The 12,983-nt window shown below is 33.1% G+C and overlaps 2 protein-coding genes across 2 annotated transcripts; one reads left to right on the plus strand and one right to left on the minus strand.

Annotated features, from left to right (window-relative positions):
* Window positions 1-937: 937 nt before the first annotated feature.
* On the minus strand, window positions 938-2,135 carry LOC134236357 (uncharacterized transporter slc-17.2-like; the record flags this gene model as incomplete). Its single annotated transcript, XM_062718523.1, has 3 exons — window positions 2,074-2,135; window positions 1,341-1,696; window positions 938-1,171 (listed from the first exon to the last, which is right to left on the minus strand). Coding segments are annotated over exons 1-3 (618 nt in total), but the record flags the coding sequence as incomplete, so codon positions are not given.
* Window positions 2,136-3,591: 1,456 nt separating this feature from the next.
* LOC134236355 (sialin-like) lies at window positions 3,592-9,916 on the plus strand. Its single transcript, XM_062718522.1, has 11 exons — window positions 3,592-3,595; window positions 3,716-4,038; window positions 4,486-4,719; window positions 4,801-4,888; window positions 5,344-5,439; window positions 5,608-5,738; window positions 5,838-5,987; window positions 7,088-7,220; window positions 7,616-7,766; window positions 8,923-9,013; window positions 9,147-9,916. The coding sequence occupies exons 1-11, from the start codon at window positions 3,592-3,594 to the stop codon at window positions 9,741-9,743; spliced, it is 1,998 nt and encodes a 665-aa protein (XP_062574506.1). The 3' UTR covers window positions 9,744-9,916.
* The last annotated feature ends 3,067 nt before the right edge of the window (window positions 9,917-12,983 follow it).

Here is a 12,983-nt window from a genome sequence, read left to right on the forward strand (position 1 = left end):
TAGAATTTTACTTTAAATATCCAAAATATCAAATTTCCAAACCGGATTTGAAGTTTGAATATTGGTTCAATATTCTAACTATCTAAAAGCTTTTTTGCTTAACCAAAAGAGTTTTTGAAATAGTTTCAAAATTCAAACCGGGTTTGGAAATTGATATTTTGGATATTTGAAGTAAACTTCTAAAAACTCAGAATGTAAAAAGTGTTTTGGTTATACAAAACATGGTGTTTGAATCAAAATTCTACATTTCTAAAAATTTTCTCGACAAACGATAGGTTGAAAATTGAAAAGTTTAAAAAACAAAAATCGTTTTTGGAAATTTGAACTTTGAATGTTTAGGGTAAAATCTAAAATATTAAAATTTAAAACCTGTTTTGAAATTTAAAAATTTAGATTTTTGAACTAAAATATTTCATTTCAATATATCAAATCAGTTTGAATTTTTGAAATTTAGAAATTTGAACTATTTACATTCTAAAATTCTAAATCATTATAGAAATTTAAATTGTTAAGTGTTACACAGACCGAAAACTGATCTTCGTTTTAATTTTTTTTTGATAAGTTTAAGTCCAAACCATTTTCAATTATTATTTAAGATAATTTTAAGTCTATAGCTATTAGAAATATTGATGAGATATTTTCACTGCAATGTTACATGTATGTATTTTATCTTAATTTGTTAAATGTAAGAGCCAATAAAAAAAATATTTATTACTAGTTCAAATATTAATTTGATAGTTTATTTATGTGAAACACGTAGATATAAAATAAAGTCTGGTAAAAATACTTATTGTTATCAGATTTTTTAGTGAAATAGAATATAGTAAGACGACACTTAACAGTTTACATATTTGTGCCTTTGATCTAATAACTAACTCCATGTCAATATTAACATAACACTAGAATTAAACGAATTTATTTCTAGGATTTTAATTACCGAGGATAACCCTATCAAACAACGTAAGACCACTACAATGTAAGGACTGACTGTCGCAGCAATAGGTGTGACGACAGACAAGGAAATCAGACACAGCGTCATGACAATCACTACCATCTTCCCGCTAAATCTCCCGGACAGATACCCGCCAATGAGAGGCGTGATGGGAAAAGTGTAGAAATAGGATTGTAAAATCAGCCCCTCCATTTCATTGTCCCAAACAATGTCCCAAAGCTGGAAATTAAACGAAAGAGGATAGAGTCAATGAAAATAATTTGATATACGTACAATATCAACGTGAATACTAACAATTGCAAACTCTACCATGTTAGTTTAAACAAAGATACTGTAAATGATTAGTTTTATATTAATTCACAAAACTAGCTACAATGACATCTTTTACCCCTCTCTGTGTTGTCAAATTTCTTGTTACATTTGAGTAGTTTCTCATGTCAGCAAAGTTTGTAGCAGCGTTGTAATTAGATTCCATGCAGACGACTGCCATACTCATGCACTGACGTAACATAATAGAACACGTGACGATAATAAAACAAGAAAACGTCACCATCCAGCGACATGATGTATATTTCTCTACGAGTCCTTGTTTCAGGAGTTCTTTTGAACTGTAGAGTGGGGCTGTAGAGGAATTTCGAAACGATGTCACAGATCCTTGGTGCTCCCTTCCGTTGGTATGAATCTCGTTTGTGAAGGAAACTGTTGATGGTCTCTTTGTTAACCCATTGGGGGAACCTTTCTCTTCTAAAATAACAAGAATAAAGAATATTAATAATTTTATTTAAAATTTAACTTTCTTTCTTCAATCAGCTTATGAACAGCATTATTTCCGTCACCCTACAGCCTGAGATATACATCGCAGATGAAAGAAAGAACATAAGAGCATGCTCTACTTTGCCTTTTAGTAGTCCTAACACGTTTTACGGTGTCTAAATCTTGACTTCTTTCTAGATATCGAGCCTAGCTGAATTTCAGTCTATGGTAAACTTTCAGAGTTAACATTTTTTAATGTATCCAGAGATTCAATTTACATATTATCTCATCAGATTTGATTTAATTTATTTGTTGTATTTTATGAACCATACATTTAAACTGTTTAAACTATCCTAAAGTGTAATTACCTGTTGCTGATCCTTCCATTCTGATCATTTGTTTGAAATGAGTATCTTGTCTGTTTTGTACTAAATTTTTATACAGTGGTAAGGTATAACTACCCACAATTCTGCTTGTGAATTAATTGGCATAGGGAACGTGTGAAAATACAGAACGCTTATGAGGTGATGAAACCGGTTCGAATTAAAATACTTTCTTGGTAGAAAACATATCACAAGGTCAAGCAAAGTTTCCATCACTATTATGATATTTTGCTAAAATCGTTTCCTTCAGAATCTATTAAACAATATATATGAAAGTATAAAGTTTCATTCATTCATTCAGCGGGGATAAAGTGTTCAGCTATGTTACGTCAATGTACATGTATATATATATTTAAATTATTGAATTATAAACTAGTAAACTTATCAGTCGCTTACAATGGTCGTGATGGTCGTGAGGGAGAGGGTTGTTGGACAAACGAAACACTGCCCGGCACTTTTTACATACATGCTCAAGAAACAATATTGGTTTTGAGGAAATTAACTTTTGATCGCTCCAAAAACAAGATATAAACTTGTCGCAAGGATAACCAAACTTGGCATGAGTGACGCAATGCTTATATGATGGAATATTGCATATGAAACATTCTTGAATAGGAATGAGTTGATGCAATAAAATCAGCTGTGATATTAATGCAAGGACATGTATGGAAGTCTCTACCTAAAATACGATGAGCACAACAAGCCAACAAGTAATAAATTATAAAAACCCAGAGCAGCTCCCACAATGCACATTTGGAGTACAACTGACTTTTTAGGAAACTTGGGAAACAACTTATTCATCTGGAAAACTGATTGATTATGTTATAAAATAATTATAAAGATGGTTTTCAGGAGTAGAGATATCAGATGATTGTAAAAATTCACTTTATCTAGTTAGTTTATATTTGATTTTTTTAAAGGAGGGATGATTGATTGTATGTTTACTGAATGAAAGCATCTAAATGTTTTACATCCCTTCTTCCCCGGAAAACAATGAATTATTTTGTCAATAGGTGACATAGCTAGTTCTCTTTAAAGGGTCAGTGAAACATCAATAATAATTACCCTTGAAATCATGAACCACCGATCTACACCACATAACTCAGTAAAAAGTGTAAAAATATAATTTTAAAAAAGTCTTTCAATATTAAATTTGATTTTTAAAATCATGTATTTCCACTCTTCAATATTATAACAGTTTACTTCCATAAGTAGGAGCCAAAATGTGTTTTAAATGCATGCTTCTAAAGGTCATTAAATTCTAGCCATTGACAAACAAATGAATTATTCCTGGATATAAAGTTTGTTAAAAACAATTATTTCTTTTAAATTACCAAAATTAGTTCCAAAATTCATTAAAGTATATTTTTTCGGGGCTGAACAAATTAAGATAAAGGGTTGTTCACAACTTTACTTGGCTTCCATATTTTAAAAATATATATACCCATTTATATATAGTATTAATTCAAAGTAAAAATTTACTGTAACGGGCGATACTTTAAAATGGGTATGTACAAATAGCTGTTTTCGTGCACTGTTGTCGCTAGTATTTTGTTTCTCTTTCATTTTGATTTGAGACATTTAATATTTATTCAAACTTTGATGGTGCATGTGAGTTTTTTTTAAGATGATAACAAAAGTGAGAACGTTTTAAACGGAAGCAGGAGAGGGTCGATATCTTTTACCACAAATCAAGACATCGCTTCAAAACCCCATGTAGATGTCCATTCGCCTCACCACCATCCAGAAGGACCCCTTGGCAAGTACCTCTCCTGCCGGTGGGTCGTGACATACATGTGTACCCTGGTGTTTGTGGTCGTGCCAATGCTACAGAACTGCTTATCGATGGTTCTTGTCTGTATGGAGTCAAACTACAAAGACACAACAAATATCTTAAAGCACAACCAATCGAACACCACCAATAATATGACAGCGCCCGAAGAAAAGAGTGTAATTATTTTATATGCTTATTTGCGAGGTAAAATCAGTAAATAATTGTTAACAGAATATTTTTTAATCTGTAGCGAGAGAAAAAGAATTCTTGCGAAATATCTTTATTTCTAGACAAAGTTATTGTGGTTTTGAAAATTGCTTAATGAATCCTGGATCCCTGGATATAGTTTTGGTATTGATTGGATAAAACAGAATTCAAGCTACACGAAAACTCAAATTGTCGGTGTTCGTTCGATGATTTTTATTTATGAAATTGTTAAACACTAAATATGCTTGAATGTGTAATGTGAGTATTTTGCCAAATGCATCGAAATTGATTAGATCATATTCATTACTTACATATCACAGTCTAATATATGCACAGTTACCGATTGCAAATTTTCCATGTATTTCCCAATATCTAAATATGTGCTTATAACAAGGAAAACCAACCATTGTTTCTAGGTATGGAACATTCGACTAGAGGGTGACGTCAGAAGACAGGTTTTATCGGCGGAGTTTTACGCCTTACCGTTTACACCTCTGATTGGTGGATATTTATCTGGAAGATTTAGCGCCAAAAACATGGTTCTTTTCATACTCGTCCTAACGGCCGCCTTTTCATCTGCCACGCCCATAGTATTAACCGTTAATCCCTACGCTGCAATCGTGCTTAGATGTGTGGTTGGCCTCTCTGTTGTAAGTATTTAATATTTAATTCTAGTTATCGAATGTTTACCGTATTGTATTTTATTCATGAGTTATCACTTTCATCACAAGGGTGGTTTACAGGCCAGCATCACTGAATTGTTGGCGAAGTGGGCACCACTCAATGAACGGGCGCAACTTGTCTCTATGGTAATGGCAGGTACAAAAAATATATCATTTCTGTGGAAATCAATTTATCCGCCATGCGCAGCCATGCAAAATACATATATTTTATTAATTATTTCGATATAAAGTAAATACATTTGAAATGTTCTTCCTCGAGTATTTAATGCATCACTATAAGGTTATTGCAAAAAAAATTCCTTTGATGACATTATACAAGCTTAAATCCAATTCTAAAGAAAAAGATATTTGTTTATATAAATATGTCTTTAATGGTTTATGATTTGATTCAATGATTTTTGTCAAATGGGCCGTTCTCTTCCTAAATCAATGCCATGAGTTAAATTTAGAAAAAAATCATTGGATATAAAAACACATCCAAAAACAATTGAAGAATTATTATATATGTACAAGATTTTTTATTGATTTCGCGTTCATTTTATGCAATAATGACTTTGAATGACGTCTCCTGGAGATTCTTAATTTTTTCAGGTTTATTTATAAGCTACGTTGTGAATTATTCTGCCTCTGGTTTTCTCTGTACGATCCCAGTTCAAAATGGCTGGCCACTCATTATGTACATCTTTAGTAAGTAAATTATTCTTAAAGAATACATTAATTTCAACATCATTTACAGTTTTTTCGCATATCATGTTGGGCAATAATCATGCATTTAGTCGTTTCAATTTGAAAAAGAATTACCTTTGATCCATTACTTAAAAAATATAAATACTTTTTTTTTCAACAATATCAAAGGTGGTTTCAACCTCCTGATGATATTACCATGGGTTCTGTTGGTGTATGATAGTCCATACGAACACCCTCGAATCACTCTGCCGGAAATAGAAATAATCCGACATCGAAGACGAGACAGCACTGTTGCCAAGGTAAGATGATAAATGTTCTGTTTTTCAATGTCTTTTCCACGCTTTTCATGTACAAAATCGTCTTTGAGTAAATGTATAATTAATCACGCATTAATCTAGATGCCACGCCCACCATGGCTCGGCATTCTCAGATCGGGACCTTTCTGGGGAATACTTGTCTGTCAACTCGGCTACGGATTTATTGCTACAACAACTGGGACCTTTGTTCCTCTCTATCTGAATGATGTTCTAAAATTTGACGTAACTTCGGTATGTTCAATGACAGGTTTTTTTTATTATTTTTCTTCAAATACCAGTCCAATGTATACAATCATGTCTATACGGATAGTGTTTTTGATTATAAATTCAGAAAAAACGCATGTATTCCAGTTCTTATTTAATGACGTTCGATCCTGAGCTTTTGAGCAATTTTTGGTCTTGACCTTTATTTCTAACATTAAATCGGAATTCTTCCATGCAAACTGAACAATATTCAATGAAAAAACCGTGATTAAATTCTATTCAAAGAGAATTAGCCAGGAACTATATTTTGTGGCGGAGTTTTTTTTAAGAAGAAAATGATCATTTTTTCCCTTTTGAACTATATACAGTACTGTTAATTTTCAATGCTGGTTGCACACAAAGCTGTTTTTTCAGTGAAATGTGTTATGTTGGTTCTGAAATATCTATTATATTATTGTGAAAAATATAGTAAATATTTTCTGAACATGCAGGAAAAAATTTAAGTCAAATTTAACATTAAATTGACACTTGTTTAGTAATATCTAAAATTTTCAACATATACTTCCACTTTTGATTTTCTGTTCTGAATATTTAAGAAAACTTTGACCTATCTGCTGAAATTCAGCAAAAGTTTAAGACTTTAGAATAATTTTCTTGCTTATGAAATTTTCAATACCAGAAAAATCACATTTTGTGACTGCAGAATCGTCAAATAATTGATTATGCGAAACAGTTTAAAACTTTTTCTTAGTCAAAATTCTAAAGTATTGTTTTTTTTTTAATAGACTGATAGTTTATTTTGTTCCATGCTTTTTTCGACAAAATATTGGAGGGAAAACGTCAAAGATGTAACTTTTTGATAAAACACAAATTTCAGTGAACAAAGACCATATTAAATGTACTTTAGCGCCAAAATAAGCATATTGACCCCTCATTTTCTTACCTGATTTTTAATAAAGCTATGTGTACAGAAACTAAAAATATACCTGACAAAAAAAAACTTAAGACTTAAATATCAGAAGCCAAACTCGTTAAGACGTTCCTTGAATTTATAGGAGCATCTTATATGAAAAGGTTTATTTAAATGTTGTTTTCTTCGATTTGGGAGACTACTTGTTTACTTACAGAACGGTCTGTTGTCCTCCCTTCCCCCTATTGCCCGCCTCTTTTCATGTCTTGGGGGAGGCCATGTCGCTGATCTGCTCATCACTCGAGGAATTCTCTCAACCACTGCTGTCAGAAAACTCTTCCTAACAACAGGTCAAACAGAACATGTCACGAATTAATTAAACATCTTTCCTTTTTCTTTTTTTTTATATTGTTACTTATTTCCACTTATAACAGAGGAACTTTTTTTAAACATGCATGTTCTAAACTTGGTTCTTATTTGCCTTTCCTTGCAATAAAGAATTTTATAAACTCATTATCATAAATACGCACATATATCGCTTGGACCTGAACAACTGGAGATCTATAAATCTGATGATAAATAGCACAGGACTTACTAACATTTAAATCTTAAAAAGTTCCATACAAAAATAGTTGTGCCGCATAGATGAAAGACAAAATAAAGTTTTATGATTTGAGCAACGGGCCGACGTCCTAGCTGCTTTCACACCCCTTGTCTCATTGTTTATTATTACATAATATTGCAGGTAACGTGTTGTCTGTTCCATTTTTAATTGGTCTAAGTTACATGGACAGCTCCCAGGCGAGCTATGCTGTCCTCCTACTTGTCATCTTCTGGTTTATTCAGGCTCTTAATACCAGCAGCCTCCGTGTCAATGTGATCGACATAGCACCAAGGTAAAGCAAAGCCTTTACTGAATAGACATAGCAACAAAGTATAGCCTTCATTAAATAGACAAAGCACCAAGGTATAGCCTTTACTAAGTTGACAAAGCACTAAAGTATAACCTTATTTAAATAGACATAGCACCAAACTTTAACCTTTACTTAATAGAAAGAGTACGAAAATATAACCTTTACTGAATAGACATAGCATTAAGGCATAACCGTTACTTTAATAGACACAGTACGTAAATATAATCTTTACTGATATAGCACCAAGGTATAACATTTACATACTAGTAATAGACATATTACCCAAATATAACCATTACTGAATAGACATGGCACCAAGGCATAACTTTTACGTAATATACATAATACCAAAATATAACCATTACTGAAAAGACAAAGCACCAATGTATAACCTTTACGAACTATACAAAGCACCGAGGTAAAGCCAAGGTAAAGCCTTTGATAAATAGACACAGTACCAAAATATAACCTTTACTGATTAAATTAGACATAGCACCAAGTTATAACCTTAAAGTTTACTAAAGAGACACAAATAGACATAACACCTAGGTAAAGCCTTCACTAAATAGACATAGGACTGCAGTAGACTTTTACACAAAGACATAACACCAAGGTATAAACTTTACTTAATTTACAAAGCACTAAAGCATAGCCTTAACTATTAGTAGATAGACCTAGCACTAAGGTATTGCCTTAATATTTTTTTAGATTAAAATATACAGATTAAATGCGTAAATTTTACAAATTCAAGTGTGGAAATTATGACTGATATGAATCCGTATACCGGTAGAAGATTGAAAAGGTATGTTAGTTATACAAGTATGCATAATAATTGATTGATGGATTGTATACTGTTTAACGTCCCTCTCCAGAATATTGCACTGATATGGAGACGCCACCATTGCCGGTGAAGGGCTGCAAATTTAGGCCTATGCTCGGCATTTACGGCCTTTGAGCAGGGAGGGATCTTTATCGTGCCACACTTGCTGTGACACGGGGCCTCGGTTTATACGGTCTCATCCGAAGGACCGCCCCATTTAGTCGCCTTTTACGACAAGCAAGGGGTACTGAGGACCTATTCTAACCCGGATCCCCACGGGGCTGCATAATAATTACTACCTATCTTGGTTTTTTGTAGGTTTGCTGGCGTGTTAACGGGCATGACGGGCACTGTGTCATACATAGCAGCTATGCTGTCTCCCATCGTTACCTTTGAGCTGACCAAAAACGTAGGTCTCTCTGCCTGCAAAATGAGTATTTTTCCACAATTCTCAGTAAGCTCCAGAAGATAATATGGTGTATGATAACAAAATTAATTTATTTACGTTTTCGGATAAAATGCATTTAATTTTTTGTTTATAGAGAACACAGGGAGAATGGCAAATCGTGTTCTTCATTTGCGCCAGTTTGTCTGTATTCAGTGCTTTGATGTTCCTCTTTCTCGGTAGTGGGGTTGAACAGTCTTGGGCAAAAGATCCTTCGTTCGAGGGGGAGATTTCTGTTGGTGACCCAGTCAAACAGTCTCCAGGGTCAGATATGGAATCTGAAATTCAGATAAAGACAAATGGTCACGTGAATGAAACCCGTGATAATGAACAACCGACCATTGAAACAGGCATAAATACAGATCTGAATATGATTCATTTGAATAGTAATGTAACATCGAAATTTATTTCTCAAGGTTTGCAGGTAAATATAGCTAACAAAGGCATAAATAAACTAAATACGAATGAATCTTCTGAAGCTTCCATCAATAGCGAGTTACGTCCTACTGGAGAAATCAACAGTGCCTTTATTGATGATTGTGGTGATGATGATGATCAGATAAATATTGAAATTAATTCGTCAGGAATTAGCTCGACGGAAATAGTTGGATTGAAAAAGAGAATTCGAGATCCAGTTAAACATTATGAACATGAAATGAAAATTTTTAATGAAAGCGACGTCACCATGTTGTAAGACATTGTGGAAAATCACAACAGATTACCACCACATGTATTTGTAAAACTTATTGTTATGCATGGACAATTTAGCCAAATTTTCAATAGTTTGAGTCTGTGATAATACATAAAACATGCTGTAATGATTGGACAAACAGTGCTTTTGCAATAACCAAAATAACTTAAGGATATTTTGTTGAAATTAACTTGTGTCTATCTTCCTCTTTTACAGCTGTAACCACTGAGCTCACTAAATGATAACCCCCACTCCACCCCCTACCCGACTATCTTATGGTTATAATGGTTAATTCCATGTTTTGCTCTGGGAAACCCAAAATAAGTGTCATATCGGAAGATAAGTAGAAGTTCACAATGGTACTGTGGTTTCATCAATTTTCGTTGTCATCAATTTTTGTGGATTTTGTAAAACAGACGTTTTCAATGATACGTAGTTTCGTGGACTAATGCAAATTGTCTATACAAATGAATAACACATTTCTCAATTCAGTGAATATATAATTTCATTGATCTGGTCAACATCGAAAACTTCGAAAACTAGTGCTTAATTGATGCAACCACAGTATTATTTAATACAGAATCTGTGAAAGAAGGATATGGAGATAATGAACAGTATTCAATATCAAAGTCCATAAAACAATACAAAATAGGAGCAGAGTAAACACGGACCTCCGACACATTGGAGGTGGGATCAGGTGCCATGGAGGAGTGAGTATTCCCTGCTGACCGGTCTCACCCGCCGTGTGCTCTTTGTCATGATCGGGAAATTACGGAAAAATTCATCGTCAATTCAGTGTATAAATAATGGACTTACAATTAGTATGAAAAACGTCAGTCAGCATTTCATTTAATGATAAATTGTATTTGCTGACAAGGTCGTTGTATCGACCGTAGAACTTACGAAATGATGACTTTAAACGAGACTGCTGATATTCTTGTTTCATCAACTTGCTTGTTAATAATTTACCTCGTTTTAGAAATTGTTTATACGTAGAGCATGCTCTTGCGTATCGAATCAACTGAGATTTATAAATTTCGTATGCAGGTGATTAAGGTATATTGCTGCATAAGTAAGGGAAGTTGACGATAGAAAAGTAAAGTCATCATGTTTATCATATAGCTTGGCTGTTCGATTACAATTAACGTCTTTTTCAAGCTAAAGATCAAAGTATGAAACAAATGTGTCAGACTCTGTGGTATCTTTTATCTCAAGCTCACCAGGATATATCGTATCGACATAGGAATTGAAATTACAATTGTTAATTGACAATACGTCGTTGATATATCTAAATGTCGAATTGAAGGCCACAGCAAGTGTTTTCCTTTTTTCACGCATGAGATTTTGCACATGCTTCATATGATTATAAAAATAGGTCTGCTAATAACGGAGCGCAATTGGTACCCATGGGAATTCCAATAGATTGTTGGAATACCTGGTCTCCAAAAACCACATAGATATTGTCAATCAGACACTCAATCACCTCTTTGATGTCAACTTAAGAGTACTTGTGTGTGCAATCAGAATGTGTTTTAACAAAATAATTTTGCAAATGACCAATGACCAGGTAAGTAAATTTACGAGTTCCATTTTTTATCAAAAAAGCATCTGTCAATGATATCAAATAGCCTGGACTTTAATTAATCGTGGGGAATGGTTGTGTATAAAGTTGAAAAGTCGTTAGTTTTTAAGCTGTTGATTTTGGTAAAATCTTGTGATTTCAAATTGTCCAAAAGTTCTTTGGAATTCTTGAGCATCCACATCTGATTCTACGGAAGCCCATTTAGGACCTATCAAAAAATATTTTTGAATATTCAACAGATTTGTTGAATTTGTTATAACCAATTCAAGAATTTGGTTATAACGAATTCAACAAATCTGTAATAACAAATTAAATTCGTTATAACGAATTCAACAAATCTGTAATAACAGATTAAATTCGTTATAACGAATTCAACAAATCTGTAATAACAAATCAAATTCGATATAACGAATTCAATAAATCTGTAATAACAGATTAAATTCGTTATTACGAATTCAATAAATCTGTAATAACAAATTAAATTCGTTATAACGAATTCAATAAATATGTTATAACAAATTAAATTCGTTATAACGAATTCTAAAAATCGTTATAACGAATTCAAAAATATTTTTTGATAGGTCCTAAATGGGCTTCCGTATGATTCACACCACTTCTTGAATAAATTGTTGCACAGTACTCTTGAAGTTTTTCTTTTACTACTGTCAATATCTTAGTGAGGAGTAACCAAAGAGCCTTGGTTGAACATTTACTGGAACCCGCAATGTATCTTTGCTTGTAAGGATTTTTAGGGAGTTTCGGAATCCAATATATATAGGGTAGTTCAAATTCATTTTGGCTCTGTGGAATATTAAAAATATTTAAAAGTGACAAATGATTTTGAAGAATTTCTTCCTAAGAATTAAACCCAAGTTCTTCTAAAATACAATTCATATAATGAGTTTTACAAACGAAGAAAATGTAGTTACCTGGGTTTTTTTTCAGCAGGGACCAGGACGTACTGATCATGTAATCTAATTCTTTTTTCGCTTCTGGATTATTGAACACAGAAGGATAGATGGTTTTCATATTTCCCCTCAATCTTTTAATACGCGACTTTAACATGGATCTGATACATTTAATCCATTCTGACAAGGTGTCAACGTCTTCTTTTCATATCTGGCCCATCGTCTGACGTAATTTTCAACAGAATTTATAATATTTATGAAATTCCGACGCCAGTTGAACGATTGGCGTTCCCTATATTTAGGACCTTTTAAAATAAGTGATCTAAGGTCCTAATTATTAACTATTTTTACGTCATCTGTAATGACGTGTCCAGCAGGACTATACAATGTAGTTATAGGGTGAAGAAGAACATGAAAACGATGAAGGATTATGTTCAGTATCATTCGGTAGTAAAGGAGGAGTTGCGGATAAAAAATGGGTAACCTTCAATATTAGAGAAAAAAAATGTTGTGTCATTGTTATTCTCTTGGAAACTCAAAATATGTGTGCGATCAAAAAGTAGAATAGGAGATGCACAATGGCATTATGTAGCAAAGAATCTGTGAAAGTCTTATTAAATTTCATTCAGTGGTATAAGATTAGTTTCGGATAAGAGATGGGTTACCCAAAGCGTAACAGACGGACGAACGGACATCCCTATCACTATATACCCTCCCTTTTCCATGCGGGGAGTATAACAAGGTAATAAATCC

The sequence above is a fragment of the Saccostrea cucullata genome, unplaced genomic scaffold (assembly GCF_032062105.1).
Source record: "Saccostrea cucullata isolate Sc308-1 unplaced genomic scaffold, CSIRO_AGI_Scuc_v1 ctg3503, whole genome shotgun sequence".
Classification (NCBI taxonomy): domain Eukaryota; kingdom Metazoa; phylum Mollusca; class Bivalvia; order Ostreida; family Ostreidae; genus Saccostrea; species Saccostrea cuccullata.

Coding starts and splice junctions, on each gene's coding strand:
- LOC134236355 (XM_062718522.1), top strand. Junction 4,720..4,800: donor GTGTGGTTGGCCTCTCTGTT/GTAAGTATTTAA, acceptor TTTCATCACAAG/GGTGGTTTACAGGCCAGCAT. Junction 4,889..5,343: donor TGTCTCTATGGTAATGGCAG/GTACAAAAAATA, acceptor TAATTTTTTCAG/GTTTATTTATAAGCTACGTT.